The following is a 15,067-nucleotide window of genomic DNA, read 5'->3' on the forward strand; positions in this document are numbered from 1 at the left end:
TGACTTGCGAATATGATGGTTAAGGTGAGGAAAAATATAATAATAATTTAATTTAACATTTGCATTTTATAATTTACATAAAAACATTTCATTATTATCCATTAATTTGATTTCAGAAGATAAACTGGTTCTTAGTCCTTGTCATTTGTCCATTAAAGCAGGATGATTAACAAATATATATTTTTTCTCAGAATAAATAGAAAGTTATAGTTAATAAGTGTTTAAAAATACTATGATATGCATATATATATATATAATTTTTTTTTTATATAAGAGACGATATATTATGATCTCAAATTAAAGTTGCATCAAATTTTAGACGAGTCTAAACATATTCTTTTTCTTTTTTACATTTTATGGTCGACTGGATAAGTATATATTGATTGCTTTATTCACTCTTCATATACTTTTGACTACATGTCATTTATTTAACACGTCTCATATTTATTTTTTTAAATTAAAAATTATCTTAATAAACTATATATATTTCAATACTATCCTCAAACCTCATGCTCTTCATCTCACATCAAACTCTACGTTTGTTTAAATTGTGTGTTAGTCCCACAAGTCGTTTTCTTTCTTTTCTGAATAAGTAATTTATTATCATATACTTACAATTTAACACATATATTATTTGTCGTCGTCTATATTTTTTATGTCTTGTGAACTCTATAATTGGGGGGAGGGGGAGTTTAATATTAAGATCTATATTAATCCTGCTAAAACAAGATCCACAATGTTTCTATTTATTTTACAAACATTAATATATAATAATTCAGCAGAACTCAGGGCAAAGAAAACATCATTGTTGAGGTGAAAATATAGATATTTTGGATGCATTTCCACGTGAGGCCCGCGATAATGCATGCATTTTCTGATATGTTAGTTTCAAAAGTTGGCCTACTTTTTTATTATTTTCTATCAGAAAGTTGGCCAAGTTGGCTCAGCATCAGCCCCACATGAATCTCATACTCCACCAAGATCTATATCCATCCACTTAACACGTGGAAGGACAAAGCCCTTAACCGCAAATTATCGTTGATAATTATTATTAGCTATTTTAAAAAATGTTTATGGTTCGGATAGGTGTTTCGATGATAGATTTTTCAATGTGTTGGAAATAAGGAGTGGTACATCGAATGTTATTAAACAAGTAGAGGAACAATTGAAAAAAATATTTTCCTTTATTTATATAATGATATGTAATGTAGTACCTCGTTTTACGAGTACACTGAAAAACTTCTCGTCTATGAGGGTTGATAAACTGATGGTACGATGGAATTGTCCTACTGTAGCTTGCAGTCACGTGACTAGCATATAATACACTTTAAAAGATAGATTGGTGGTTTTCCATAATATAACGACCTATTTTTTTTTTTAAAAAAAAAACGTATAAAGTTAACTTTAGAGGGTAAATTAGATATTATTCGCAACTTATATGCAACGTAAATGGCTTATAGGAAATAAAATGACATAATTACCCTCTCAAATGTGTCATGTAACTTTAGTTAACGAAGAACTAAATAAAACATTCTTGAATATAATATTATGAATGAAATTATCAGTTCTTAATTAATTTATGGACTTATTTTACCGAAAAAATAATTTTAAAAAATTTGATTTTTACTAAAGTGATAATTTAGAGATTATATCGATAGTTCACTTTTTCTTTTATTATTTGGTTGAAGAGTCTAAAGCATTTGACAATCTAAACTCAGATGAATGTTATACTCCGATACATAGTAGAAAAACTCAAATAAAACAGTGTAATGATAAGCAAAACGAAAGACTAACACAAATGGATCTAGTAGTACTCCACTGGGGCACTAGAGTCTTTTGATCCGGTTCTGTCCCAACACAGACACACGTACACCGTCGAATCTGTGGATCCAATCTCAAATAAGATTCGACCGACAACACTAAATTGGAGTAGATTTGTAATTATCGAAAATAATAAGAAGTGAAAGCAAAGAGAAACACAACCAAATACAAATAAAAAAAAGAAGAAGAAAGAAGTGGAAATGGATCATCTTCGAATTTCTTGCATCAAATCTTTCTTATTAAACGATTAAAATTATTAAAATTTTTAAAATAAATTTTTATTTGTAATCGTTAAATTAAATTTCAAAAATTCAAATCAACTGATAAAAAGAATTTAGTATAAAAAATCCAGAAAATATCCCTTAAAGACTGTCGTGATTTCGCAATTTGACATCAACGTCGAAGAAGTTAAGAGTAGTTGGAGGGGTCCACTTTGGACAGAGCCAGCTTAGCCAGGTGTCGTCCTCTCAGTGCAAAAACTCTATTTTATTTATTAAATCAATTTAGTATTTGGTTAAATCAAATACATAATCATCTAAACTTGTCTTTTACTACATAATTATCCAAATAATATTAACAAAAATAACATAATAAAACATGCACTTACATAATTTGCATTATTCAAAGACTCCTAAGTCCATGCAAGGTGGAGGTATCATTGTACATATTTGATATAAAAAATTCTTTCAATCGAAGTGTTATTTGCTGAATGAATTTAAAGCTTTTGTGATTAGGAGTTTAAAAATCGGCGTCAAGTTTAATATAAATAGAAATTTTGTCTCAACAATTTTTGAATGATGGGTTTCTTATTCAACTAACGTTCCAATCAATAGAAATTTTGTTTCAACAATTTTTTAGTAAATACAATCATTTAGATTTCTATATAAATAAAATAACATTTAACAATTTATTTGGAGAAATACAATTGTAATTTGCCATTTTTTTTGAGATGGTCTAAAAGTAACAAGAAATTTTTTTTTTCTTGGAAAATAATTTGTGGCATGAATCAAATTACTACAATTTCAAAATGGAATATTTTTAGGGGTGTGCTATCCACATATCACATCTTACTTTTCACATACTCTTTGATAATTTCTGTCCGTTGATTTTCTTCAATTCATTTGATCAAACGGCTGAAAATTAAAAAGATGTGTGAAAGGTAAAATAAAATGTGTGGATATCACATTCTCATTTTTAACTAGACTCTTTTTTCTTTTTTAAATAATTTTACTTTTTGGAAATTTTAATTTTTTTACAGTTATACTTATTTCTCAAAAGGAAAACAGCGACGCGAGTGGCTGAATTTTGGCGTCTTTGCCCTTCCTCAACGGCCATTTAATCAGTAAAACACGCCCAGCCACCCGATCATTTTAGATCACCAAACCAACGGATCAGATCCCCACCGCCCACCGCCCGCCGCATTCCGATACATCCCGGCCGCATTAGACCAAGCATCGCCTCCTTCCCTCTTTCGTTTTCTGTCCTCCCTCTGTTTTCCCCAAGTTAAAAAATCACACGCTTCTCCCTCTCTCTCTCTCTCTCTCTCTCTCTCTCCCTCGCTTTCTCTCTCCCCTCCCTCGCTTTCTCTCTCTACAACTTTTTCTTCCATTTATAAGTCCACGGATTTTCTCTCGTTTTCTTCCAATCTCCATATCTCCAACTATTTATCAAAATTTTCTCTCACTTTCCTTCGTTTTCCTCCATTTTCTGGGAAAATTACGATTGTTTTGGTTTGAATTAAGCAGAAGCAATTTTCTTATTTGTCATTTGAGCTCGGGAATCCTCGCATTTGCAGTCCGTTTTGGGGTCTCCGGAGAATTTCTGAGCAGAAATTGAGTTCCAGCTTCCTCTGTTGGAACTCTTTCTCTTCGTGAATTCTAGACCGTTCGATCCAGAATCACGAGGTGGATTTACCTTTTTGCCCCATTTGCTCCCGCTATGCATGTTCTTCGAACCTCCCTGGTAAGCATTTTGTTATATAATTGTTGGAATTTTGGACAAATGGGTTTGTTAAATTTTCTGTTTTCTGTGTTTGGATGCCGAGAAAATGGAGGAAAATAAAAGAAAGTCGGCTGCTTTCTGTCGTTTGAATTCGAAAACATTCTTAAAGTAGTTGCTTTCCTGCATTTTCTCAAATTTCTCAGCAACCAAACAATGTATTTTGAACTTTTAGCATCCTAAAAGTTGTGTTTTTTTCGTTTTAATGCAGAGTTCATAAGGTTTATGATATTCGAAGATTATTGAGATGGACAGTTCGGAGAGATAGATTCCGCAAATTCGAATATTCTGCAAATACGAAGCTTGAAAGAGAATCTCATCTTTTGTGCTTTCTGTTGAAAGATTGTTCAATTAGTTTGTTATATATTTCTGCTGTGTAATTTATTCGAAGAGGTGGATACAATGGCGGTTCCACATTTGAGCATGTTTATGTCAAAGTTACAAAATCTATCCACTTCGGATCACTCGTCTGTGGTTTCGATGAACCTTTTCGTGGTGCTACTTTTAGCTTGTATTGTGATCGGACATCTTCTCGAGGAGAATCGATGGGTGAATGAGTCGATCACCGCCCTTTTGATTGTGAGTATTTGCTTCGGTTACTGATAGAAATGAAACAGAACATACGAAAAGAAAAGTTTGAATTATACGCTATTGGTGTGTTTCGGCAAATTGTGATTGATTTTATGTGGTTTGTTTGTAGGGGGTATGTACTGGAGTAGTTATTCTTCTGATCAGTCGAGGAAAAAGTTCGCGTCTTTTGGTTTTCAGTGAAGATCTTTTCTTTATATACCTCCTTCCACCTATTATTTTTAATGCCGGGTGAGTTTTCTTCCCGTTTACATATTTTTCTAACAAGTGTATTAAATGAGGTGTTGGTTATATCCTGATAGGTAGTTGATGTTTGTTTTGCTTTTAGTATGTATGTGCAATCCTCGGCACAAGTGTTTCTATTTATGTGTTTGATGTTTCCCGTAAACTAGTATAGGTGTTTTCGCCTATTTCCATCCTGCACTCAGAACACCAATTTTCTTTTTTTGTGTCGAAGTTTCCATTTTCGATTATGTTGGTTGATCTCATATTGGTAGGTAATCAATAAAATTTTTCTTCTCCCAGCTTATGGTTCGTGTTTTGGTCTTTGCTATGCGTGTATCAGGTTTCAGGTGAAAAAGAAGCAGTTCTTTGTTAACTTCAGCACCATTGTACTGTTTGGTGCCATTGGTACATTAGTATCCTGCACTATCATAGCATTAGGTATGCTTGTAACTCTGAACGTTCTGTTTCCCCGATGTGCACAAGGGTGGTTATGACTTATGAGTTATACTCGAATTTGAAAAAGTACACTTACTTTGTCTTTGCTTGATTCAGGCGCTACACAATTCTTTAAGAAATTGGATATTGGAACTCTAGAATTGGGGGACTTTCTTGGTATTTCACTTTCTTTGCTCCATTTGTTTCTTTGGATTCCATTTGGGTTCTAACTATTTTATTCTCATATTCGTAGCAATTGGTGCAATATTTGCTGCAACGGATTCTGTTTGCACATTGCAGGTATGACACATATCCTTGTTGCATCTGAGTTTTCAAACAAATAAAATACGAATAGTTTGACACTAAATTTGTTTGCCCAATGTCCAGGTGCTCAATCAAGATGAGACACCTTTACTCTACAGTCTTGTGTTTGGGGAGGGCGTCGTTAACGATGCGACATCTGTGGTTCTTTTCAATGCTATTCAGAGCTTTGATCTCACCCACCTTGATTCCGGCATTGCCTTGCACTTTCTGGGAAACTTCTTCTATTTGTTTTTCGCAAGCACCATGCTAGGAGTGTTTGTAATTCCCTCTCCCTCTGTTTTCCGTGTGTCCATATACACAAATGTGCTATATTGTTTTTTTTTTCCCCTTCCTTTTTGTACCTTAGCATAACTTCTCTCTCTTGCAGGCAGGGCTTCTTAGTGCTTACATTATCAAAAAGCTTTATTTTGGAAGGTATATCGTTATTAATTTATGTATTCAAGTTATGCCTTGTTCACACCGCAAACCAAGTAGACTGCTGACACAACCTGGTTTGTGACATAATTCAGGCACTCTACGGATCGTGAGGTTGCTCTTATGATGCTCATGGCATACCTGTCATATATACTGGCTGAAGTAAGCTTTTCTTCTACTCTCCCTTCTTCCCGTCCTCAAGTGTCTAGTTAGATCTTTTTGCTTTAGTCATATAAACAACTATGACAACTTGTGTGTTGCAGTTATTCTATTTGAGTGGCATTCTCACCGTGTTCTTTTGTGGGATCGTGATGTCGCATTACACTTGGCACAATGTGACTGAGAGTTCAAGAGTTACGACCAAGTATGGCTTCCTTAATATTACCTCCAAGCCATTCGAATGCAATGGTCCTGTTTAGGACACAGTTTAATAATAGGTCGTTTAACTAATGATTTCAAATTTTCTACACATTTTTACAGGCATGCTTTCGCAACCTTGTCATTTGTTGCCGAAATATTTATCTTCCTTTATGTTGGTATGGATGCCTTGGACATTGAAAAGTGGAGATTTGTAAGTGACAGGTATGCCCTTGTAACGTGGGATGTTTTGAACCTTGTACATATCTGTTCATAACGTTATGACTTATGCTAACTCGTGCTGTGCCTGACTTTGCATTCATAGTCCTGGAACATCTGTGGCGGTGAGTTCAATACTGCTAGGTCTTCTTATGCTAGGAAGAGCAGCTTTTGTTTTCCCCCTATCATTTTTGTCCAACTTAGCAAAGAAAAACCAACATGAGAAAATCAGCCTCCAGCAGCAAGTAAGCACACTGTTTCTTCAGCGACACTTTTTTTCCTTCAGATACAGTGAATTAACAGATTGAACTAACAAACATTTTACTTCTTGTAGGTGATAATATGGTGGGCTGGTCTCATGAGAGGTGCTGTTTCGATAGCACTAGCTTACAATCAGGCAAGTTATATGTTAATTACTACCTACTGGTCATAGAGGAAAGCAAAAAAAAAAATGGCGTTCCATGAGAACTTATTATAACCAAATTCTATATACTATGTAAGAAAAGAGAGATGGTCTCATCTAATACAATTTTCATTCAATGCAGTTTACGAGGTCAGGCCACACGCAGTTGCGAGCAAATGCAATCATGATCACTAGCACGATAACTGTTGTTCTTGTCAGCACAGTGGTAAGACATCTGCTCTGGATTATGTACTTGTGAACGTTTTTGTTTCCTCATTGATCCTGTTTTCTTACGAATAACGGCAATCTGCCAAAGATTTATCCGTTTCTCAGAGAATTGACTGACTGGGCCTTTGTGGTCTACCAGAAGTTTAGTCGTTCTATCATGCTTAAAAGTTTTATTAGATTTGCGGTAGTTCCAACGTGCATCATACAAGTTAGTTTTGTTGGACACCATAGTGATTATCATCATTGGACTTTGATCAGGTGTTCGGATTGATGACAAAACCTCTTATAAGGTTCTTGCTGCCTCATTCATCAAAACAAACAACCAGCATGCTGTCATCAGAACCAACCACTCCAAAATCAATCATTATTCCACTTCTGGGGCAGGATTCTGTAGATGATCTCGCTGGCCATGATATTCGACGGCCAGCCAGCATTCGCGATCTTCTGACGACTCCATTTAATAGGCACACTGTCCATCGCTATTGGCGTAAGTTTGATAACGCCTTCATGCGACCAGTGTTTGGAGGCCGGGGTTTTGTTCCCTTTGTTCCCGGCTCACCAACTGAACGGAGCAACAACGTTCAGTGGCAATGAGAACACCGAGAAGATGCATAGTCGGGCAAAATGTGAAATAAATTGTACCATATGTTCACCCGAACTCACTCACTCAGCGTGCGATATAATTATTCGATCTTTGCTTTTTTATTAGCTCATGAAAGGCAGTAGTGTACCATTATATGTGACCATGTTTGATCTACACTGTATTTTGTATAGCATATTCCAAGCACATCGGTTGAATCTGAGCTTCAATGTTAATGTAATGTAACAATGTTTTGTTTTCTGTGTTTTTACATGTAACAATGTTTTGTTTGTTTCCAACAATAATTGTAATGTTTTTTTAACCTTTTTATCTCTGCAAATTAACCCATCATGGTTAGTAAAAATACGGGATAAAAATAAGGAAAATTAATGAAAAGGGTTTGAAAATTTTGAGTTTTAACGATAAGGACAAAATAAAGGGTAAAATGAATGGTACTAGGATTGATTTTTTAGTGTAAAAATATGATTTTTCGTTAAAGTGAACACTACCGGAAGCTTTTCTTTAAAATTCTCATAAAAATATGTATAAGTACTTGTTTGGAATTACTTTTAAAGCGACTAAAATTTGTTTTGTGCAAATATTTTTAAAATCAAATTTTCATGTCCCTCCACTTTTTAGTTATTTTGTAACAAGTATTTAAAGAGTACCGCACATGTCATATTATAAGTGAAAGAAAATATATTTGTTTACGCCCCGTGCTTATTTTGTAATACATGGAGTACCAGTTTGAATATATATGGGCCAAGTTTTATTCTGCACTCCGATCAGTCTCTCTATTATAACCCAACGGCGAGACGACTGAAATTAACAGAAACTAAACCCTAAATTTGAATTACTAAACATCAAGGCCATCATCTTGTCTTAAGCCCCTGAATAGCCTCGTTGGAAATCTGTCCCATACACCAAGTCTATACTCTTCTGGCGGGATAGGTAACGACTCATGTTTTGCCGCAATGACAAGACTATAAAACATGCCTGAAATAAACACGGTTTGCCTCCAAGTCACTTTTTGAAACACTAACTTGTTCGAGCCTGTGACATACTTGTTGTATTCTCAGACCCCCCACTCTGCGATGCCTATCACATATGGATCCTTGAGGTCTTTAATTTCCTTCCAAGGGGGACTCGCTTTCCTAGTCGCCGCAGCAGCGACAAGAAGGGTAAGCAGAGGGCCGGCCTTGAGAAATTGGGAGCCCTAGGCGAGCCTTCGAAGCAGGAGCCCTAAAGTTCTCTGATCTCTGGTTCTTTGTATATTGATTTGTACAAAAAAGAATTGGCTAAATACATAAAAAATTATATTTTCACATCAAATATCATTAAAAATTAATATCAAAAGAAGATAAATAAACAAACATTACACGGCTCACGTTTTTAGACACAAATCTTAATGATCAAGAGAGTGAAAAACAATAAAACTTGATTGACGAGTATAATAAATTCAACAATGCCAATTGTTTCTCGTGTTTTTTTTTTTTTTTTTGGTCTAAAATCAACATCACACTAACGAATTAAATATTAAAATAATCCATTGAATAAAAAGTTATTGGAAAGCAAAATATAAATTCAAAGTTTTGATTACCTTAAAGTACAATCTTTAAGACCATGTGATAGTTGGTTTAAACATTCAATAGAAATGGAGAGAATGAGAAGTCGAAAGAAAAAAAGATTGCAAAGGGACTTGAGTTTTATAACTTTATATGCATTTGAACAGATGGATTGACAGTAAATTTGAAAAATAAGAAAAATTTAGTGACTGAAAGACAGCACTGTGTTTCGAACTCAACACCCCAAAGAAAAATGAAGCCAAACATTTTCACTACACTAACAAATGAATTATGATATTTCTTACTTTTTTGTATTTATATTTTAATTATAGGATATAAATTTTTTTTTGAAGGCCCCTTTGAAATGGAGGCTTAGACGGACGCCTACTTGGACTACCCTCAAGACCGGCTTTGAGCAGAGTAAAGAGTGCGAGGAAGCAATGAGGATGCATCGCAAAAAGTTTTCTTGGTCTCCGTAAAGCAAATCCTGATATACAGATCAAGGACAGTCTTACTGGTGCTTATGGTTTTATATAGCAAAGCTATACCTTGAATGCTGCCTGCTTCCGTTTATCTTACAAATTGGAAAGGATGGATTTTTCTTTTATTAAAATTTATAACATTTCAAATAAAACAATGTCATAGATAAGGACTGTGTATGTAAAATGAATGAGAGATGTCAAATATACAAAGTTCATATATGTGATTAAATTGCCTGAATAATTAGAGCATCGTGTAATGGTTTGCACTGAATCTAGTCATATTTTTCTTTCTTTTGTATTTTTTAAGTTTTAATTATACAAAAAGAAATCGATTTTTAATTAATCAATCTTTTTTATTTGCTTTTATTCCACGTGGATCATAGTTAGTATCCACTTCAACAAAAATGTTAACCTCACATTTGCCATGTCGTTACTTCACGATCAAAATTAACGATTTGATTAACGGATGTAAGAAATTGCTAAAAATGATAAGTACATGTATAAAATTGAAATGTTTTAAAATTTTGTACAAGGTTACACTTGCACCCAAACTTAAAGAGTGTAAATTGTAATTCACCTTTTACGTTTTTATAATTATATTTAATTAACTCTAATAAAGTACTAAGTAGTCAATCACCATTAATTGACTGAAAACAGCTTTGGTACCCATGCAATGCATGCATGTACATGATATGGAATTTCTAATAATTCATGCATGTTAAGAGAAACAAACTCAATTTCACTGACCTCGTGACAGAAAATAGAAAATTAGGGTTTGGTGAAAAATATCTTCATTGCATATGAAAACAACCATGAGGAACTCAAAGATCGACTAGGTCCAAGATATATTTTCTCTCGATCGATCGGTTCCATCTGGCTGGCCTCGACCTGCTAGAGAGTTCACTTGCGCAGTCAATCGAATCCCAACCACGAACAAGTTGAATAGGAAATCCTTGTCTTTCAAATTCAGAGATCTTTTTGGGCAATTTGATAAAGGGGTCAAATGATTTGAGTTTTCTTTTTCTATATAGTTTTATGGAGAAGTGGGTTCAAGGATTGGGGTTTTTGTTTTCTCCAGTTCCATTTTATGGAGAATGGATTCAGTTTGAGTGTCCTCTTCCTTGGTTTCCATAATTCCTTTTCCTGTTTTTTTTTCCTTTTTAATTCCAGTTTCCAGTTTCGGAGATTGGGTTCAAGAATTTGGAATTTTTTCTTCTTTTCAAAGTCTAGTTATTCTCCAAATATGAAATTTAAAACCCCAAAAAACGAAACACGGATCGAGCTCTGGTTGGAGCTGACTCAGTCTTCTCCTTCGTGAAGGCAAGCAGATTTCAGCCTCCTTGTTCTCTAGGAGAAAATTTTCATTATGATCGGAACACGGGTGGTACATCACGTGCTTTTATATAAGAGGTAGAAAATTTTATTTTTTAAGCTATTAACTTTTTAACACACATATTCTACCATGTACGTAGTGACACGTGATGTACTACTCGTGTTTCAGTTACATTAAAAAATCTCTCATTCTCTAAGCCATTCTTTATCCTGTTGAAAGAAAAAAAGGAAAAAGGCATGTTAAATTGCAGCCGCACGATCTCATTAAAAGAGATCCAATGGCTAAGCGCATCATCCCCATTTTTTTTGGTTAAAATAGGATCCCTCTCCTTAAAGAGTCTATATATATGTGTGCGCGCGCGCATACTTGATGGCTTACTTGGGTCGACGTTCACATGGTGGCCGGTGGAAATTCCAGCCAGGCAAATTCTATATCTAGGTGAAAGGCTATAAAGCATGCATGAATGCATGGGTCGATGAAAGTTACTGCTACGTATATCGGTACATGCACATACGTGATAGCATTTGATTCAAGACCTTTTGGTTGTAGCTAGCAATAGAGAAAAATATCTATAATATTAATGTACATATGCTAGTGAAAGAAATGAATTCAATCATCATATGATCGAGTTCATTACTTGGATCCCAATTGCAATTGCAAATCTCCTGGCAAAACTTGATTGAATTAGAAACTTAATGAGAATGCATCTTAAATTAGTGGGTTGTTTTCACATGCAATGTAATGATGGAAATATTATGGGATCAAGCAATGAAACATTGTTCTTTTTTAAAAAGGGACCAGCTAGTGAACTCGTCATGATAATCCACATTTTTGAGGGCTAGAAAAACTCACAGAGATATGTTAGCCTCCTTCTAATCACTATCGTGTGAAACTTAATGAGAATAATGTTGCATCTTAAATTAAATGGGTTGTTTTCACATGGAATAGTGGAAATATTATGGGATTAAGCAATGAAACTTAATGAGAATAGTGCATCTTAATTTAATGAGTTTGTTTTCACATGGAATGCAATGGTGGAAATATTATGCGATTAAGCAATACCTTAATTGTTTAATCTGATGTAAGTATATACTACTATAGATTAAGTAAATGCCAGCTTAAATTAATTAATTATTTAATTTAGCATAGAAATTAGGCTCTCTCTTCTTTTACAACAAATTAGCATATGCCTACAAACCAATTAACACATATACACATGTAAATATTCCAAAAAGAAAGAGAATCGTAACAAAAGGCAATAGATAAAAGAAAGGAATGAGTACTGCACATGATTTTTCATTTTGGTTGTTCACGTGCAACAATGGCAAAACTATGGACTAAAAAAAGTAACGCCCTATATATGTACATACACCCTATATATAATATAATTAAGTAATGCCAAAATTAATATAACTTATGGACGTAGAACATTAAAAGATTAGATAGGGACAGTGTGGTTTGGACGGTGTTTAGGGGTTTTAGTAATTTGATTATTGAAAGTGATTCTCTTCAGTTTGTTGGTGTCCTCTCGGACCCTTCCATCAATTTGTCGAGTATTGGGCATTTTGTGGAAGATGCCAAGGTATGACTCCCCACAGTCATTGAAGAAGTATGTATCCATGTCCACCGCCAAGTCAACGGAGTTGCCCATCGTCTCGCTCGTTTCAGCCTGAGTACTAGGGACCATTGCGAGTGGATCGACTGCCCTCCTCTTTTATTATGACCTCCTCTTTGAGGATTGTTTGTAATTTTGAATATGGGGATAGTCCTCTGCTTGGACGTGTAACTTTTTAACCTCAGGTTCCTGAGCTCTCTAAATGAAAATCATATTGTTTCTATCAAAAAAAGAAAAAAAATCATTAATCTTCTTAATTTATATTGTAATTTCAATGTGTGACACAACAAATACATCCGAAGTTGCATGATTATTTTTCTCTCATATATATATAGAATATATATTTCTTTTTTTCTTTCTTGCTAATGACATCTTGTAACATGTTAATTATAAGTCTCTTACATACAAATTAGCATGCCTAGCAAGTAATTGACACATCACACACACATGGACTGACTGCTACACTTGTAAATATTCCAAAAAGAAAGATAATTATGCAGAAGGCAATAGCTTAAAAAAATGAATACTGCATGAGTCTGAAATGTTTTCACACTAATGGCAATTTTATGGATAAGAAAGTAATATAATGATGATAGTGGATTGTCAAATACACGTCAAAGTTGGTGGCTAATTCATGATAATCTACCATTTTGATGGCCAGAAAGACACATAAAAAATTGGGCTTTTAGATTTTAGTGCTTCAATAAGATTGTTTTTATATTTTAACCTGAATGGTTTTTAATATAAGTCCCTATTTTTAAAACTTACCATATTTAAGTAATTATACCACATTTATTATTTATAAACTTACCATTCGAAATTCTTTACCCATCTATAATTATATTTTTTTATTTTGTGCTCTAATCATATTAATAGATAAAAATTTATTCAAAATTCAAATTCTCATTATTAAAAAAAATTCAACAACAAAACAAAATCAATTTATACACAACATTCAGTACCTTATTTTATTCATAGGTACAGAAGTATCGGTACATAACTTTAGGTACATTATATTACTCATAGGTACAGAAATATCGATTCGTAAGTTTCCATAAGAATATATCGGTACATAACTTTTGGTAAGAATATATCGGTACATAACTTTTGGTACGAATGTATCAGTATAAATATGTCGGTACAAATGTATTGATACGTAACTATAGTATCTAAACATACGTGCGTAATATGCATATACATACATACATATATATATATATATATATATATATATATATATGGAGAAATTCACGCATAATGAAAACTATATGATAATATATGAAGTTTCTTATTAGAAATTGTTATTGGCACTCCGAAAATCTCATTTTGCACTCCAAATTATGTTTTTTATTTTGTGCTCTAATCATATTAATAGATAAAAATTCACTCGAAATTCTTTACCCATCCATAATTATGTTTTTCTTATTTTGTGCTCTAATCATATTAATAGATAAAAATTTATTAGAAATTGTTATTGGCACTCCGAAAATCTCATTTTGCACTCCAAATTATATTTTTTTATTTTGTGCTCTAATCATATTAATAGATAAAAATTCACTCGAAATTCTTTACCCATCCGTAATTATGTTTTTTATTTTGTGCTCTAATCATATTAATAGATAAAAATTTATTCCAAATTCAAATTCTCATTATTAAAAAAATTCAACAACAAAACAAAATCAATTTATACATAACATTCGATACCTTATTTTATTCATAGGTACAGCTAGAAGTATTGGTACATAACTTTAGGTACATTATATTACTCATAGGTATAGAAGTATCGATTCATAAGTTTCCGTAAGAATATATCGGTACATAACTTTTGGTACGAATGTATCGGTACAAATATGTCGGTACAAATGTATCGGTACGTAACTATAGTATCTAAACATACATGTACATAATATACATATATATATATATATATATATATATATATGGAGAAAATCACGCACAATGAAAACTATATGATAATATATGACTTTTCTTATTGGAAATTGTTATTGGCACTCCAAAAATCTTATTTTGCATTCCAAACTTTCTATAATTAAAAAGAAAAATACACTTTTAAGGAGTGTAAAATAAGATTTTTGAAGTGCTAATAATAGTCCCCTTCTTATTATGGGAACTTAATAATAACTATCAATGATAAATAACATTTGTATTATTTATGGGAATCAATATATAACCTACAAACAAAAAACTCAATAATTATTACACCCTATTTAATATTAAAAAAGGGACGTTTTGATATAGGTGCCTCGTTTATTAATTTTTAGACTAAACATACACTCCTTTTGAAAATTTGATGAAACATTTTCCTAAAATTTTGGTTGTTAATTTCAGTTTTTACGTAAGTTCAATTTTGTTATTAATTTTAGTTTTTCACAACTTCTCTTGGGCATTTCGTTTTCTTTTTTCTTTCTTTTCCTATTATCCCTATATTTATGCATTTATTATCCATCTCCATGCATTTT

General features: G+C 33.1%; 1 protein-coding gene across 1 annotated transcript; it reads left to right on the plus strand.

Moving 5' to 3' along the window:
• The first annotated feature begins 3,286 nt into the window (after positions 1–3,286).
• Positions 3,287–7,856, plus strand: LOC137744769 (sodium/hydrogen exchanger 2-like). Its single transcript, XM_068484568.1, has 15 exons — positions 3,287–3,783; positions 4,031–4,398; positions 4,520–4,638; positions 4,973–5,070; positions 5,185–5,244; positions 5,321–5,367; positions 5,455–5,649; positions 5,759–5,805; positions 5,901–5,967; positions 6,069–6,169; positions 6,286–6,387; positions 6,488–6,626; positions 6,716–6,778; positions 6,927–7,010; positions 7,271–7,856. Exons 2-15 carry the CDS (start codon positions 4,222–4,224, stop codon positions 7,604–7,606), a joined length of 1,635 nt encoding a protein of 544 aa, XP_068340669.1. The 5' UTR covers positions 3,287–3,783; positions 4,031–4,221; the 3' UTR covers positions 7,607–7,856.
• The last annotated feature ends 7,211 nt before the right edge of the window (positions 7,857–15,067 follow it).

This window comes from Pyrus communis, chromosome 9 (genome assembly GCF_963583255.1).
Source record: "Pyrus communis chromosome 9, drPyrComm1.1, whole genome shotgun sequence".
In the NCBI taxonomy this organism is placed as follows: domain Eukaryota; kingdom Viridiplantae; phylum Streptophyta; class Magnoliopsida; order Rosales; family Rosaceae; genus Pyrus; species Pyrus communis.

Coding starts and splice junctions, on each gene's coding strand:
- LOC137744769 (XM_068484568.1), top strand. CDS start 4,222: ATGGCGGTTCCACATTTGAGCATGTTTATGTCAAAGTTACAAAATCTA. Junction 4,639..4,972: donor CCTATTATTTTTAATGCCGG/GTGAGTTTTCTT, acceptor TGCGTGTATCAG/GTTTCAGGTGAAAAAGAAGC. Junction 5,968..6,068: donor TGTCATATATACTGGCTGAA/GTAAGCTTTTCT, acceptor TGTGTGTTGCAG/TTATTCTATTTGAGTGGCAT.